Here is an 18,906-nt window from a genome sequence, read left to right on the forward strand (position 1 = left end):
AGATTCAAAAGTTTTGTGAGGTATTTTAGTACCTCTCAACTATTAAACTTAATTTTATTATGCGGACTGCTTGTTTACCATGAGTACTGAATACAGAGAACATAAGACTTCAAAGAGCAGGAATCTCAATACCAATGTTCTAACTGGACACTGTGGGGAAAAAAACCAGAATAATGTTTAAGGTACTAAGAATCTCTGAGAAAAAAGTTTCAAACAGTACAGTATCAAAAACATATATTATCAAATGATTATTAAAAATAATTTCAAAAATTTTAAATGCAGTGCATTCATAAACATTGGTCAAATAAAGTAACTTAAAGATAACTCACAAATATTAACAATACTATCAATAATAGTTTCACCTACTTTAAAAAATGCCACTATCAGTAATTACTTATTAAGCCTCTCTATATACTCAATTATATTAATTTAAATAAATTATTCAGTAGACCTTTCAATTTATTTTTTTTTAAAGATTTTATTTATTTATTTGACAGAGACAGCCAGCGAGAGAGGGAACACAAGCAGAGGGAGTGGGAGAGGAAAAAGCAGGCTTCCAGCGGAAGAGCCTTATGTGGGGCTCGATCCCAGAATGCTGGGATCACGCCCTGAGCCAAAGGCAGACGCTTAACGACTGCGCCACCCAGGCGCCCCAGTTTCAATTTATTTTTTTATGACTATTCTTTTGTTGTTGCTGTTGTTTTAAGAGAGACAGAGAGTGCATGTATATGAGTTAGGGGGAAGAGAGAGGGAGAGAATCCTAAGCAGGCTCCATACTAAGTGTGGAGCCTGACGTGGGGCTTGACGTCATGACCCTGAGATGACCTGAGCCAAAATCAAGAGTCAGATGCTCAACCGACTGAGCCACCCAGGTGCCCCTAAGTATTAAGTATTACCTCAGAAGACTTTAAATAAAAGATACTTAAAAATTTCCCAAACTATCATTTTCAACTTACCAAATTATAAATTCCTAACAGAAGAGCTTCAATACAACCATTACTCTGTCTGTCTCGGCTAACTGTAAGCCGTAAATAAACCCACATCAATTCTGGCAAGAACTGCAGTGTGAACCTCTTAAGTCGAACTTCAGAGCTACGATAGAGCTCAAACAGCTGGTGGCAGACAGGCTCCAGAAGCTAAAAGGAAAATAAAGTGCATTAGCTATTTCCATTCTTTTGGCTGTCACTGTGTTTTTTTTTTAATGTATATACACTTTTATAATATTTTTAAAAATATTTTCTCGATATTAATTTTTGCATTTTTTAATAAATGTGACCCAAACGTTAATCTCTATGTACAGCCTACATATTAAACTGACCAATTTACTAACTATAAGAATTTTGTACTCATATGATATCAACATATTTTTCAATACACTGTATCATTAAATTTATTAGATAATTCTTTAACCAATGGACTACATTTGTATTTAGTAAGTTTCCTTTTCTATTATTACTAGCTCTTACTATCCTCCATTTGGAGGATATTCCATATTGGAAGAAAATAACTTCAAACGCTCTTGTTGGAAATAACCTTTAAATCTCAACTTAGACTATGATTTAAATAAAATCGAGAAAGGGATTTTGCAATATATAATATTTGGACATCCAAAATGCTAGCTAATATTTTAAATACATACAAGTAAAACAAATGGATTACTTTAATGTTTTAAGACTGACTTAAATTCTAATTACATTTATTTGAAAGATTTTTGAAAAGGAGGCAAATATACAGAAATAGCTTTTTCAGTATTTAATTTTTCATATGATATCCCACAATATGACTTATGAGGATCTTCATCACCTTGAAAACTGAAAATGAGCAGTTTAAATAAACCTCTCCCTTTTTCCTAATCATGTACTGCAAATCTAGAATGTTTTTGTTGAAATAACTGCAGTCTACACAAAACTGGGTATGATTTTAAAATGCAAATAAAACACTGACAGGAAACTATAAAATAATGTTTAAAATTTAAAACTAGCTTTTAAAAAAATGAATCATTCAGTATTTATATGCTTACCTCTATTCTGAATGATTAAATAATGCATATACATTTGGAAATCTGCTTGAATGTAGTTATATATGTCTGTAATAATCTAACGTTCTAGAAAAAGTCACTACTTTCACAATTGTAAATTAAAAGTCAACAAATCCAATGTTAATCATACAGTTAATATATTTAGATGAGTTAAGCTTAGCTCTTAAGGAAAGCTAAAAAAAAAAAAAGATTTACACATACACACACCCTAGTGTCTAGTAACTACTAAGACCTTTATTTGAAATAACTACAATAGCATTTTTTAAGCTTTTTTTATTTTTAAGTAATCCCTACACCCAACGTAGGACTTGAACTTACAGCCCCATCAAGAGTCACATGTTCTTCCAACTGAGCCAGCCAGGCACCCCAATAATATTTAAAATCTTTAAAAAAATTCCAATTTTCCCCTTACACAGAAATCTAGACCAGTCAGACAATTTGCCCAAAGTCACAGAAGCAGTGGAAGAAGACACTTAAAATCCAGGTCTTCTGACACCAAGTTGATGCTCCCACTATACCACGTTTCTTATACTAGAATGAAGGTGGAGGGTAGGAGGTGAGGATTGTTTAATTACAATTAGTATATTACACAGTGTCAATAATGAAGTAATAAACTTCTGAAAATAGTCAACTGCTGGCATCTTTTAAAGTACTGACCAAAACAGTCAGCTCTTTTGGGGAATTAAACATTACTGCTCTCATAAATGCATTTATTAAAAATATATATCTGTATTTCAAATCTATTTTTCTCTTTAGTGAAACGCCAAAATTGCTGTCTCTAAAATTTACTGGCCATGGTACAATTACAATTTGTTTCTTTCTTTCTTTTTTGTTAGTTTTTATTTTAAGTAAACTCTACACCACATGTGGGGCTCAAACTCATGACCCCAAGATCAAGAGTCACACACCCTACCGACTGAGTCAGCCAAGTGCCCCAATTACAATTTGGTTCTGTCATAAAGACCTTAAGTTCCCTTCCTCAGTACCAAGAACTAGAGTGGCATGTATGAGACTACATTTTAATTAGGCATAGCAAAGAAATACAGGGCTGCCAAAATTTTTACTCTGCTTTTTTTTTTTTTAAAGGGGGAGGAGGAGTAGTTGGTAATCCAATAACTTTTGGTCAGAAATCAATGATAAAGGAAAGAGAAGGTATAATTGCAGGAACAATCTTTGAGGTGGCTAGAGAAGATGTGATCCAGGCCTAAGTGGAAGACAGCCTTTGCTACAACCTGGGACACTTCATCTACCACAACAGAAGAGGCAGGAGAATGTAGGTGGAGAAGCTGGTAAGTGGTAGATATGAATGGGAAAATAAGAGAGATCCCAATTACCTTCTTCTTTTTTAATGACATAGAAAGCAAGCTGAAGATGAGGGAAAGGAGGGTAAGACTAATGAGGAAAGGGAATGTGTAAAATCCACAGTGGGGACAGTGCACCAGGAAAGTAAAGCAAGACTGAAAGACAGTACTATGTGACTGAGATTTTTAGTTCTGCATTTTTTTAAAAAAAGATTTATTTTAGAGAGAGGGAAATGGAAAGAGAGAATCCTCAAGCAGGCTCACCGCTGAGCATGGAGCCCAATATGGGATTTGATCCCAGGACCCTGAGATAATGACTTTAACCAAAATCAAGAGTTGGGACACTTAACTGACTGAGCCACCCAGGCACCCCTGACTTTCTGCACTTTAAATGCAGGACTAGGGGTGCCTGGGTGGCTCAGACGGTTAAGCATCTGAGTCTTGATTTCAGCTCAGGTCATGGGCCCCGTATCTGCCCCGCGGTGGGCTCTCTGCTGAGCTGGAGTCTGCTTCTGATTCTCTCTCTCTCTCTCTCTCTCAAAAAATAAGTAAGAGATAAAGCAGAGAAAGTCAACAAAATTGTTGTTGCAGCTGATTTCTCCAAGTATGTTCAGCTGCTCAGGTATAAGCATGAAGATGAACGGCTGGGTTTTATCCAGTGTAGAGATTTTCCCGAAGAATAAGAACTAACGGAATGAGAAGCAAAGGAGCTAAGAATGTTTGCAAGGAAAGAGACTATGATGTACTATGAAAATTTAGCTGGGTGAAGACAGAAGTGAGGTATGTGAGGGAAGAAAGAAAGGCAACCAAATCATGAAAAAGTGATAGGATTAATAGACTAGATGGAGAGTTCCTTGAAATAGAACTGCTAGAGTGTCCAAAGGATCTGGAACAAAAAGGAGAAAAATTAAGCAATATGTTGCTCTAGAGATTAAAGCTTCAGCTGCAGTACAGGTTGGCCATGATATGTAATACCAAAGTAGGAAATACACTTTCTGAAGAACTTTTAAGGTCTTTAAAGCAAAACTGTTCGTAAGACTGTCCTAAGTTTCAATTAATATTGTATATGGCATGTGACAATTTTCTGAAAAATGTCCTGTTGACTAAATAAAACAGTTGTGTTTCAGAATATAACAAAATCAGGACTGAAAGGGGCTTCCTTCTAGGACCGAAGTCCAGAATTAGCCTGAGATACTGTAGAGCTAAACATTCTGCTTTTCTGAAATATGACCACATGGTTAGAACTTTATGACCTGACAAGAGAAAAGATGGAAAGACAGATCTGCTCTGACAACTGGATGATTACAGTGACTGCTGCTGAGCTTGAATCTCTCAAGCTATAATTTTTGCCAGTTCTAGGCATGACAAGGTACACATGAACATTATGAAGTATTACAGTATAAAGTAATGTGAATAACTTTTTAAAATGTCATAGCTTTGAAAGTATAAAGGAAAAAAGGAAACCAATCCTTTTATATACTTGTGAGTCCTAATGAAAACGATAACATTTCAGAATGTGATTTTCTGTCTTACTATTCTTCTTAATATTTATTGAATGTTCATCATGTACATGACAAGACATATTCTAGGGAAGTAACAAATACAGAATATATGATCACTGCCCGTGAGGAGCTTACAATCTAAAGAGAAAGCATAAAACAAATTTTAATAAGCAAAGCTTAAATGTTAAGACAGTGCAAAACACGGGGTAAGAAATACACACATTCATTATTCAAACAGAATTTTGAAAACTCCTAACCAAAATGGATATGTGTATATATATATATATATATATATATATATACACACACACACACACACACACCCCTAAAGTTATAAAACATTCATAAATACACAGCAAGAGAAAAAGAAGCAAATGAATCCTGCAATTGCTGCTACAAATAGCAACAGATGCATGCCTAACTGAGAGGCAATCCAAGTTTAGGAGACAGGAAAGAAAGATGTCAATAAGCAAGTTTTTAGTGATAGGACAAAAATTAAGATGCACTTTAAATTAAGCTGCTGGTTAGGAGAGGATTACCTGAACTTCTTCAAACTCACTCCAGTACACAGCAGAGGCACTCTTGGAGGCTGTATCTGGGAAGATAAGAAGCTACTTTCCTGTGTGTTCCTTTCATTTTCATTTTAAAGCATACACGAATCCAGTGGTGATAACTATATGTCATACTATTGTGTTAATGGAAAGATAATGTGTGTATTTTGCATAAATTAACATATAGATAAAATAGCTGCATTTTCCCCCTTCTATCGCAAAGCTGAATAACAGGAAACTCTTTTTCTAAGTTTATTGATCTTGACTACTTATGCTAAATAGTGCTTTTTTCAAGCTAAATTTGTGAGCAGCATCATTTCATGTCACCACTTTGCGTACAATGATTAGAGTAATATACACAGTTCCGTATCGTCAATAGAGTAACTGCAAGTAATACTTAAAATTTTAAAAATCTGAAATCAGTGTATGGCTAAAATTTGGATTCCAGAAAAGAAAACATTCCAACAAGAAGCAGAGAAAAGTTTCAAATTAAAAAAGTAATCTATTGAGATGATGGTCACTCAAATCAAGAATCAAAACAATACAGTCCTGAACAGAAACAAATCTGGTCAAAACATTTAAAATAATAAGAGGGAGGGCAAAGGGAAAGCCAAAGCAACTACCAGAATGAAACACAGCAGAAAGAAAGTTTTCCAGTCCCACAAGAAGGATTTTTAAAAAGAGAAGGGAAAACTACAAAACTTACATATGTGTTTTAGTACACATATTTCATCTTACTATGTTGAAATTATTTTTCTTATAAACTTTCCTACCTCATTATTCGAGTCTTGAATAACTTTATAGAGGGCTGGTACCAGTGTTTTTTTCCGGTGTAAAGTTGCTGCATAATTGGTGATCTGAGTGTCAGGTAATGCCTAAAAGAAACATCCAAGGAAATCAAAAGCAAACTTAATATTTGGGAAGTCAGGAAATTTATTTTACCTGAGTTCCTCTTGAAAAGATTTATGATAGAGTCAACTAAGAAAAGTAAGAATAATACAAGAAATAATCATGACAGTTAATAAAACAAATTAAGTTAGAATGTTATAGTATACAGTTCTTCAAACTACTCAACCATGAAAAATGATTAGAAATCACACATTATACCAAGATTTGCTGAAAAAGGTCACCTTAAACTAATCTACTCTAAAAAAAAATAAGTACAGGATATATTTTAATTCTTGCATTTTATGTTTATATAACATTTATTTCAATAGTATTCAGAAATTATATAGTTTTAAATCAAATCAATGGGTGATTTTTAATTATAGGAAATAAAAATATAAGACACAAATCCTATGTCTGTGCCTTATTAAAGCTTGGAAGCTTCCCCTTTTATTGAATGTATTTAAAAATTCATACATCCCCTCATCAATCCTAACAACTACTTTCATTTTTACGTATTACTTTCTGGTTATTATTCACCTTAGCGCCTTTTTAAAGAGTTACAAGTATAGAAACACATTATTTCATATTCTGCCATTTCCACTTCATATCATAACATTTGTTTCAGTTTCTCCATAGAACAGTCACTGTTTGAATTACTGACATATAGAATCATATGACACATTCTTATCCCCAATCCAATTTACCTTGAATTCTGATAACCATTCTTCCACAACAGCACGTTCAGATCCCAGCATCTTCTACCCTCTATTCCTCTTTTATCTCTGAAAGAAAAAAGCACTGAACTTGAGGATAGCATTATATAAAGAAACTGCTAAAGGTAAACAATATGCACTTTTCACAAAGAAACTAACTTAGTATATATTTCAGATAAGAAGCCTTATTTTTAGACTAGAGCTCAATTAAAACAAATTTATATTTAGGAAATAAATTCTATTTTTAGTGGTACGTTTAAAAACTGTTTCCCTAATACTTTAATATTTTCCTCAACAATTATATTTCAAAGCAGCAAAAACAAGTTTAGTGAAATCAAACTGCACATTACCCAAGGAAAATGACGTCTACACTTAGAGCTTTTACCAAATATACAACTGGAATAAGTTACATATCAGAGAACAAACCATGTGACAGGTTATAAATTTCAAAGAAAGAAAAGCTAGAAATCAAGGGTCACATATTCAGCAAACTGACTATAAATGTGTATGTACTATTCAAATAAGGCCTTTGAAGAAGGTAGATTTATGTTTTCTATAATGGAAAGATGTCCAAGTAGAAAAAGCAACTTGTACAATTATGTAAACTATAATTCCATTAAAAAACTATATAAAATGTGAAAAAAGCCTGGAAGCACATATATACTGAACTAGAGTGTCTACCTCTGAGAGAAGGAATATTGAGGATATTCTAATTATGTAACTTTGAATTATAGAAAAAATAAAAATAAGCATGTATTATTTTTAAAGTGAGGAAGTACAATTAAAAGGCCTTGGTTTTTAATTAGATTTAAAGGCTCAAAAGGTAAGAACTAGAAGAAATAAAGAACTTCTTTGAGGGGGAAGGAAACATCTTCAAAGCAAGTAAAATAAAAGTTTCTTTATTAAAAAGATAATATTTCCTAAGAATATGTCAAATTTCACACTAAATTTCTACCAAAATAAAAGGAATCAGATTTTCTAATTCTCCCCTTCAATTCCAAAAGGATTCTTTAATGTCTCTATATAATGCACTACACCAAGTACTACATAAGGAAGGACTACAAGAGGAGTAAGACATGGCCCTTATTTTCAAGTAGCAAATGCTGTTAAGATAGACTGATGAATTTAGTCAAAATAAATTGCAAGAGAAAAAAGAGATAGTAGGGAAACCTAAAGATTAAAAGAGATTAAAAAAATCAATAGCCAAATATGAATCTCTTTTGGACTCTGATTCAAACAAAAAGAACATGACACAACTGGAAAGAGCTGAACGTGACTGGTTATTTGATGATATTAAATTAAGGAATTATTAGGCTGTTTTTATATTTGATAATGGTGTTATAGTTAGGTGTGTTTTATTTTTGTTTTTCAATACCGCTTGTCTCTCAGAGTTACATATGGACATATTTACTGGTGAAATAATGTGTAGGATTTGCCTTAAAATAATCAGGGCAGGGCAGGGAGAACCAAACAAGGAAAATGAATTAGAGACAGATGAAATACGATTGGCCATGAATTGATAACCGTTCAAGCTGAATAACCGGTACACAAGTTTCATTACACTATTATCATCACTTTGTTATAAGTTTGAAATGTTCCATTATAAACTTTAAGAAAAAAAGGATTAATGAACATTACATAAAAAGAAAAATGCCATACCTATACATACTCAATTTTGCAAACAATTTCGGTGAGTTCAAATCAACTAAAGCCTTATTAATAGACATGGGCACCCAAGTTCTAAACTCTTGCTGAAGAAATGAGACTCTTAAAAATAACTTCACAAAACAGAGCACAAGCATACACCCAATGATAATGCCCTTCAAAGAAGTCATTTTGTATGGTTCCTACATTTACTGTAATGATTGTTCAAATCAATGTCAGAATTCTTTTCTTTTATACCAATTAAGTGGTTGGTACTAAATACTTTTTGAAACCTAGTCTTCACCTAAAAATGTATTCCATGATGTAACTATGATTAATGTGCCTCTTACTCTATGCAAATTATACCCCAATAAAAAAAATTTTATGAACAATTGTCTAAATATCCTAAGGTAGCTGCCTCTGAATATTTCTCAGAACTCAAGGAGGTAACGGATTAAAAAGCAAAGGCAAGATTCAGTGAGAAATTCATTGATTCATTCCATAAATATTTTTTAAACACCACCTCTAACAGCCATTATGCTAACAGCTGGAAATACAATGATAAATAAAACCAGATGTAGTTTCACTATATAACAGATCATTTATCTAGTGCAGGAGACTAAACACATTTCTGCAAAGAGATGAGGAATAGTAAGAAAAGACACACAAAAGTGTAATAAAAGGAACCTAATATTGATGAAGAAATCAAAAAAGACTTCTCTAAGGTAAGTTGAGGTAACAAAGATCAACAGAATTAAGGAATTGGGAAAAGAACATTCTAGAAAGAGGGAATGGCCTGTATACAGGCCCTGTCACAAGAAGAAAACATAGGAAGTTATAGAATCTGAGAGAAGATCCAAGTGACCAGGCACACAGAAAGCAAGGGACAAGAGTTGAGGGTAGAAAGGTAGGCATGGCCCAAGTCGTATAAATGGGAATTTGTAGTCTGCATTTAAGTGTGGAAAGGAGTAAGGATTTTAAACAGATGAGCAGTAAGATTCAAGGTTTGAAAAGCTCACCTGGCTACAATGTAGAGAAAGGACTGGTATCCCTTTTCAGAGCTAGCTACAAATTTCCCAATAGTATGAAGACTAAAAACCTTCCAGGCTTGCCTACCCAGTCTATGGAAATTAAAACACCTGAACAGCTACTGACAATAAAAATGTTTTTTACTTACAAAGTACCTGGAAAATAAGAAAGCTAGGTTACATTTTTATTAAGCTTCAAATATAGTATAGTAAAGCAAAACCTACATTAGTTTCTCAGGAAATAATTTTTTTAGGGATAAGTTCTAATATCTTGATCTCCCTCTAACATCTCTATTCCTCTCAAGTCTCTCATGAAGGTATGAACAAAAGCGGTTGTTTTGTTAACATAATTTATAACGTCTCTTCTATCACCTCATTATTTCTAATGAGCTCAGTGGACCACAAGATTAAGAGGAAAAATAGAATTTTACATACTCTTTGAAAAGTGCTCCAGAAAAGGAGGCAAATACTTCTGATAAATTTATTATCATGTAAGGAAGAAAAGCATAATTTCATTGTAGTGGTGACAGAAAGGACTTATTTCCAATAAATAAAACGGAACTTTAAAAATAAACTCCTGTATCTTGATCACTGGATTTCAACTGATTTTTTATTTTTTATTTAATGGACAGTTAAAAAGCTATTTCTTGTCTGTATATCAACTGTTATCTCTATAATTTTACAAATGTATTTAGCTACAAATATGAATTAGTGGTTGATATTCTATTTTTAAATGTTAAAATATTATAAATATATACCTATTTTAAAACAAAAGGAACTTAGTCCAACTACTTACCACACCCACGAAGATTAAACAGAATCAACCATTTGGTATGTATTTTCTTTTTTTTTTTTAAAGATTTTATTTATTTATTTGACAGAGATAGAGACAGCCAGCGAGAGAGGGAACACAAGCAGGGGGAGTGGGAGAGGAAGAAGCAGGCTTATAGCAGAGGAGCCTCATGTGGGGCTCGATCCCATAACGCCGGGATCACGCCCTGAGCTGAAGGCAGACACTTAACCGCTGTGCCACCCAGGCGCCCCTGGTATGTATTTTCCTTCCAGATATATAGTTACGTATATGCATGTTCATATATGTGTGTATACAGTTTAAATATAGTCATGTGTTCATCATATATAGTATTCTTCAACATGCTTTTTTCAATTGCTAAAAATATGAAAGACCTATAGAGCTATCTCCTTTTAACAGCTATAGTATAATTAATACAAAAACTTATTTGTTTAATAAATTACCAAGACACAGATTTTCAATTTTCTATATTACAAAAAAATGCAGCAATGAACATCTTTATACACAGTTATACATTTCTGTTGTTCTTTTCTATAGTATAAATTCTAAATATTGGATTTGAAATTTTAAGGTCACAAGATAGAAATATTATTGATAGCATATCTAAATATAAATAAACTCTCAAAACCATAATCCATCATATATTTTCAAAGCATATGATTGTCATATATACAGAATAATTTCTCACTGCTCTACTTATAAAGCTAATACCTCAGCATAAAAATATCTAATTTAAATAAATCTAAACATAAAACCTTTAATTTTCCTATGTTTATTAATATGATATACATGACTTTTAAGACAAGGATAATGAAAATAGTATTAAGAACATTCAAGTGAGTACCTATTGCCAAAACATTAAAGATTTAATACACAAAATGCTGTGATGTACTTGAAAGAGACATGGCAAAAAGGTATCAGAATATGTTTTTTAGTATTTTAAAAACCACTCTGCTTATTTAATTAGGCGTGAATCTTCTAAAATTAAAAACCACATTTATAGTTTACTCTTTAAACAATCTGGAAGTTACTTCAGAATGTGATATAAGATTAAGATCTAACAATGATGGGGCGCCTGGGTGGCTCGGGTTGCTTAAGCGTCTGCTTTCAGCTCGGGTTGTGATCCCAGGGTCCTGGAATTGAACCCCACATCGGGCTCCCTGCTCAGCAGATTCTCCCTCTCCCATTCCCTCTGCTTGGGCTCCCTCTCTCGCTGTCTCTCTGTCAAATAAATAAATAAAATCTTAAAAAAAAAAAAAAAAAAGATCTAACAAGGTTTTTCTCCCAATAGTTCTCAATTGTTCTAATACATTTTATGTCCATTTTTTTCCTCAGTAACTTGAAATGCTATTTTTATCATATACTAAAAGTCTTAACATACATTTGAAACTATTTCTGAGCTACTCTTCCCATTAATTTTGTGCTGGGACTATGTTTTAATTACTGTGACTTAGTAAAAAATACTACAAGTCCTATCATTCACATATACATGCATATATATATATATAGCATTCACATTCTTTTTCTAAGAACATGTTTCATTATTATTTCCTGCTTCATTCTTCCAAATGAATATTAGCATTACACTGATAAGTTTCTTTCCTACATTCCATCTTCATGGGAATTAAATTTACAGATGAATTCCAAATGACATCTTCACAACATTGAGTTACCCCATACAGAAGCATAGCACTGCTCTTTATTAAAAATTCTCTTCTATATGTCTTAGTATAAATTTTATTTTTTTCTTCATATACAACAACACACTTCAATCGAGCTGATTCCTTCAATTAAGTTAATTTCTGTATAGTTTCTATTTTTGTTGCCACTGTGATTCTTTTCCATTATGTTTTCTCACTAGCTATTGGTACACAAAATAAACACTTTAAAATCAAAATGAACAAGTTTTTAACACAAATATTTAAAATACTGAAAATGATTTAAATCAAAATTTATATGTTTTAGGAAAAATTTATAAACTAGTAAGTTCTCTTTTTGCTAACTACAATGGATCAGAAGATTTTTTTAAATGCATGCTACTATTGTATAGAAAAAGGCAAGGAAAAGTAACTACAATTAATATTTTTTTTCCAATTCTCTACAAAGAACAAGTGCTTTTAAAAGGAAAAAGAAACCCAAATATTATTTTCAAAAAGAAACACAAATCTTTTTAATCTAATATATCCTGTATCGGAATCCCTATTTGATATAGGGCCTGGAATATGTATTTTGAAAAGCTTCCCAAGTAATCCTTCAGTTAAAAAAAAAAAAGTATCACATTGAGGTTAAATTTCTTACTTTAAATTCCTATCTGATCTCTCCTATAACCACAAGTTTGTGTATCAAATCACTTAAGCTTCTACCAATACTATTCTTAAAATGACTGCCTGATGAATCGCAGACCTGTACCCCTGAAACAAATAACACATTATATGTTAACTAAAATAAAAAATTTTAAAAAAGACTGCAAGGTAATACCTTTAAATACAGAAAGACAGAGGTGTTCATAATTATAATCAAACATCACCATATTTCTTCAACTCTATAATACTACTAATTTTAAGACTGTAATTTATTAACAAATTTAAGTAGAAAATGAGAAACAAATCTTTATTAAAACAAAAAAATGTTCAACTAAAGGACAAAAACATAAGCTTATCCATATAATCATATATGACTTTTAAATCATCCTTTATGTTTCTGGACATCTTTGTTCTTTATACTAGCCACATGGCACACTCTCCCAGCTCTCTCTCTATATGTCTGGGTTAGACTCAGTTCAAACATCACCCCCTCAGAGAAGCCCTATACTATACCTACTATACTAAAATTGGCTCCCCCAAGTTCCTCCTCCTTCCAACCCCTACCATTCTGTCCACTTTCTTCATAGCATTTAGCAAAATCTGTAATTATCTTATTTGTTTACTTTTTATTTTCTGTCTTTCCCACCAGAATCTGTACTTCACAGGGACAAGTTCTGTATTCTCAAGTATGAGGCACATAACAGGCACTCAAACATCTATTGATTTAGTTGGGCTCATGAACTCAATTATTTAGCACCTTTAACAATGACAGTTTTATTTTTGGTCATAATAAAACCTAAGATTTCTGCCTACATTTTCCAAGTGATTAAGCTTAGTAATTTTATTTTTCCAAATTAAATATAGTTGGAAGTGAACAGCTTCTTTACAAAGCACCTGACTTCAGAAATGTTAATAGGTGAAAAAAAAAAAACCCTTAAAAGTGAGGAAAAAGTGAGTTATCAGTGAATCTATCGAGTATAAACATTGTATCAGCTGTTTTCTATACTTTATCTGATTTAATAAGGCAGCAGAATCTAGTGGCTTAGAGCAACAGTTCTCAACTTTTCGTCTTAGAACCCCCTTTCACTGTTACATTTAAAAAGTCTATTAATGGGTGCCTGGGTGGCTCAGTCGGTTAAGCGTCTGCCTTCGGCTCAGGTCATCATCTCAGGGTCCTGGGACCGAGTCCCGCACTGGGCTCCCTGCTTAGTAGAAGTCTGCTTCTCCCTCTCCCTCTTCCCCCCACTTGGGTTCTCTCTCTCAATAAATAAATAAAATCTTAAAAAAAAAGTCTATTAATTAATTTAAAAAATAATAAGCCCATTTACATGTTAACATAACATTTTTTACATAAATGTTTTAAATTGAAATTTTATTTTTCTATAACAAAAACAAATTTGGTGAGAAAAGTAGTATTTATTCTTTTACATATTTTGCAAATCTCACAATTCTGCATTTAATTGGTTGCTGAAAACCTTCACTCTGTATTTATCAGAGAATGACAACGAAGGCAGCAAATACTGTTTTGACCCCACAAACCCACTCAAAGGATCCCCAGGACACACTTTGAGCATGGACACTGGAACCAGACTGTCTAAGTTTAAGGTCACTTACTACAGCTATGTTTAAGCCCTCTTATCCCCTTCCTAGCTATACTTAAATCCTCTGTGCCTCATTTCTCTCATTTCAAAAAGGATAACAGCAGCACAGTACTAATTTCATACAATTATTGTGTACTTAGAACAATTCTTATCACAAAGTAACCGTTATAAATGTTTGCCACAAATATTATATACTTAATTTTCCTCAAACTATATACTATAATATAGCCTCTGTTATTCCCAAATAATAGACAAGAAAATTAAAGTGTAAAGAGGTTGAATGACCCACACAAGGTAACACAGTTTAACTGGCAAAACTCAAGATTTTAATTTAATGCCTATTCTAAAACCACCAGTTGAAAAATGTACCTTGGCCCCTTATAGTTCATACTACTCCCCATACAGCTTCCTATGTCCTGGCCATACGCTCCTTTCTGTTTTTCCTTAGCTTCGTGTACCCCTTTACCCCAGGGATTCTGTATAGACTATTCCAGCCTAGAATGCTGTCCTACTACTGTTATAGCTGGCTTCTTCCAGTCCTGTTAGTCTCAGCAGGCCAGTCTTGACCGCTTTATCTAACCAGCATCCCATCCCTTTCTCCCTTTTCTAGTATTTTCCATTCCAACAAATATGTTCATTTCCTTCCTAGTGTTTTGGATTTTGTACCTTGCTTCTTAGAACTCATTACTTATTGTCTACCTTCCCCATCAGATTGCAAGTTACACGAAAACAGGGTCCATTTCTGTTTCACTCATATTTGAGTGTTCACTATGTACTCAAAGCTAACAAGCATACAATGGTATCCAGACTTATGGCAGGTACTTATGTGTATTTGTTGAATCAATGAATCACGCTGCTTATGTGACCTTGGACAAATCACTTAAACTCTCTCGGGTTCAGTTTTCTACAAGGATAAGTTACTTACTACATCTAAAATCCTAAAAATATATTTTAGTACCTTTATTTGAAAATAGAATAGTATGGTTACAGAGAAATTTATAAATATGGATTTCTGAACTATTCCCAGTATCTTAGTATCTAGAGGTACCTGTGAACATAGTTATAAATGTACTGCAAGACTTAGCCATACAATATATAATTCTGAAGGTTTTTTCTACTGCATATTATACCCATCCATTACCTGGGATATAAAAACTATATTTAAAAGCAAACATCAAGGGATGCCTGGGTGGCTCAGTCATTAAGCATCTGCCTTCAGCTCAGGGTGTGATCCCAGAGTCCTGGGATCGAGCCCCACATCAGGCTCCTCCACTGGGAGCCTACTTCTTTCTCTACCACTCCCACTGCTTGTGTTCCCTCTCTCACTGGCTGTCTCTATCACTGTCAAATAAATAAGTAAAATCGTTAAAAAAAAAAAAGCAAACATCAAGAGGTGCCTGGCTGGCTTAGTCAGTAGAGCATGCAACTTAGTCTCAGGGTCATGAATTCGAGCCCCATGTTGGGCCAAGAAATTACTTAAAAAAAAAAAAAATTAAAACCTTAAAAGCAAAATTCAAGCCAATATTTCAGCTTGCAGCTCAATTCAGGCCATACTGCCTCACTTTCAGAGTATTTAACAAAATAAAAAATATATCATAGAAAATAATTCTAGGGGGGGCCTGGGTGGCACAGCAGTTAAGCGTCTGCCTTCGGCTCAGGGTGTGATCCCAGCGTTCTGGGATCGAGCCCCACATCAGGCTTCTCCGCTATGAGCCTGCTTCTTCCTCTCCCACTCCCCCTGCTTGTGTTCCCTCTTTCACTGGCTGTCTCTATCTCTGTCAAATAAATAAATAAAATCTTTAAAAAAAAAAAAAAGAAAAGAATTCTCTTTTTGGTGACCATGGTAATGGCAACTTTTATTAGCAATCCCTGAATACAACATAACAAGCAAAATAATAAACTGCTGAAACATGATCTAAAGGAAGTGAATGACTACTTGCCAGGAAGCAAACTCACAGAACTCATCCACTGCCTACATGGGTAGAAATTGTGTCTTACCTGACAGTAAGCATGTGGTTTTTTTTTTTTTTTTTTTTGAAACTGTCAATTTATAGAGAATGAGATTATAAGAGGCAGTACAGCCTAATGGTTAGAGTATGGGCACTAGACTGCCTGAGTTTGAATTCCAATTCCATGGCCTACAAACTACGTAACTGAGGGAAGTTAACTTATTAATTATATTATTAATTTATGGCCTCAAATTCCTCATTTATAAAAAGGGGATAATATAAGTACCTATGTCAAAGTAAAAATTCTTTACTTAAATTCAATTTAGTTAATATATAGTCTATTATTAGTTACCAAGGTAGAATTTAGTGATTCATCAGTTGCATATAACACCCAGTACTCATTACATAAAGTGCCCTCCTTAATGCCCATCACCCAATTACCTTTACCCCGCCCACCTCCCCTCCAGCAAACTTCAGTATGTCTCCTAGAGTTCAGCGTCTCTTATGGTTTGCCTATTTTCATCTTATTTTATTTTTTCAAAGGTTTTTTTTTTTTTTAAGATTAAACAAGTTAACATATGAGTGAGAAAAACTAATTATGAAAACTGCTCTCAAAGGTTTCTAGTAGACCAACATTACTGGATAAACAAAGCTATACAATTATCAGGGAAGCATATGAAATAGTAAAAAATGGTTTTACTACCGCAAATTATCAAACTAGGCCAACGACTATGAAAATATATCCAGGTATAATTCTGAAATTTCAGCACTCAAGACCTGTGGTTATTATAAATACCAACTTCTCTAAGAAAAAACCTAGAGCTGCACCATTCAATATGATAGCCACTAGCTACATGTAGCTATATAAATTTAAATTAATGGAAATAAAACAAAGTTAAAGATTCAATTCTTAGTTGCACTAGCTATATTTCAAGTGCTCAGTAGCTATATGCAGCTATTGTCTCCCATACTGGAGAGCACAGACATAGAACATGGACATCATCACAGAAATTCTATTGGACAGCACTAATCTCAGTGTAGTTACATAATATGATTATGCTGACTATGTTCAATTATTCAATAACTGTAAAGATCGGGCAACAAGGTTAAAAAGCACAACTATTAAAAAGGAAACACTTTCAAAAGTAAAACTCAAAGGCAATAATTAAGATGCAGTTATTTCAAGTCTGTTAGGTAAAACTGCTAAATAAATAGAAGCTACCCAGCAAAGGTAACCAAAAATTCTAACACGTCTAACTGTATGGAAAACTCATTTATCCTTTAAAAAGTTGAATTCCATAATTTTACCTCTGTTCTAAGATCAGTTTTCTAAAGGAGGAGGTGGCACTGGAATGCGGCAGAATTCAAGTGTGGAATTCATTTGTTGAGACTTCAATATTTTCCAGCTCTATAAAAAATAAAAATTAGAAACTATGAAATACTGAGACTGAGATAATATTCTTAAGAATGTAATAAAAAGAACTTTAATAAAACATTTATAACACAATTTATCTATTTTTAAAAATAATTAGGGATTTAAAAACTTTCTGTAATAACCACCATAAGCTTGTGTACCATCATTAAACCTAATTTAAAAAATATTAGATTTGGGGAAAAGGAGTCTCACTTTTAGTTTCAAATTTCCCATTAATTATCTGTAAGACCTTGAGTAGGTAACTTAAATATTCTGGAGCTTCACTTGAATTACCTATAAAATTAAGTCTTTTTCAGTCAAAAATTCTATGAATCCGGGGCGCCTGGGTGGCACCACGGTTAAGCGTCTGCCTTCGGCTCAGGGCGTGATCCTGGCGTTGTGGGATTGAGCCCCACATCAGGCTCCTCCGCTATGAGCCTGCTTCTTCCTCTCCCACTCCCTCTGCTTGTGTTCCCTTTCTCGCTGGCTGTCTCTATCTCTGTCGAATAAATAAATAAAATCTTTGAAAAAAAAAAAATTCTATGAATCCAACTTTTGGAACATGTTACAGTGATATCACTCTCATACATGCATGTGCAAACAATCATTAAAATTTCAATATGCAATATAACATCAAGCGTAAATAAGAAGTATCAATGGCTATAAAATCATTTTGGATGAGATTCACAGAACTGAAAATTTTATCATTTTTAAAAAGAACACAGAAAAATGCTATTACATAAAATTTGGGTACAAAACATATTAAAAGCTTTTTGATCAGAGAGAATCCTTTTTTTTCCTCATAAAGTAAAAGCTATTTTCAAGTAGTTGCTGACCACATTATGCTCTACCACTTTGATTCAAAACTGTATCACGTTAAAATCTAAAACCTTCCCAAATTATTACATTTTAAAATATGTTCATTAACAAAATGTGATTTAAAAAAATACAAATAATACAATAAAATTCTCTTGGGAGTTAAGTTACACTATCATTTGCAAAGTCTTGATGTTTTTCAAATTACAGGTGTGTTAGGGCCTCCTAATACAACGATAGCAGCTGACTTTTTAGCTCTTTAGCTGACTTAGCTCTGACTATCACATGAGATTTTCATTTCCTGAGTTCTGCAGTGGGTTAAAAAACTTGAAAAGGACTAACATAAT

General features: G+C 33.3%; 1 protein-coding gene across 13 annotated transcripts in view; it reads right to left on the bottom strand.

The window, feature by feature from the left end:
* The window catches only part of HYCC2 (hyccin PI4KA lipid kinase complex subunit 2), an 83,993-nt gene that overhangs the window by 41,617 nt on the left and 23,470 nt on the right, over positions 1–18,906 (bottom strand). For 12 of the 13 annotated variants that reach the window (XM_045806461.2, XM_087862493.1, XM_087862490.1 and 9 more), the window contains 4 exons: positions 17,638–17,737; positions 6,985–7,062; positions 6,166–6,267; positions 957–1,136 (listed from right to left, as the gene is read on the bottom strand). In XM_045806461.2, the coding sequence (XP_045662417.1) occupies positions 957–1,136; positions 6,166–6,267; positions 6,985–7,035 (333 nt within the window). In that variant the 5' untranslated portion in view covers positions 7,036–7,062; positions 17,638–17,737. Of the gene's footprint in view, positions 1–956; positions 1,137–5,380; positions 5,437–6,165; positions 6,268–6,984; positions 7,063–17,637; positions 17,738–18,906 lie in introns of those variants that run through there. The other variant, XM_045806469.2, reaches the window with a different exon arrangement.

This window comes from Ursus americanus, chromosome 1 (assembly GCF_024610735.1).
Source record: "Ursus americanus isolate L20-20 chromosome 1, mUrsAme1.1.p, whole genome shotgun sequence".
Lineage (NCBI taxonomy): Eukaryota > Metazoa > Chordata > Mammalia > Carnivora > Ursidae > Ursus > Ursus americanus.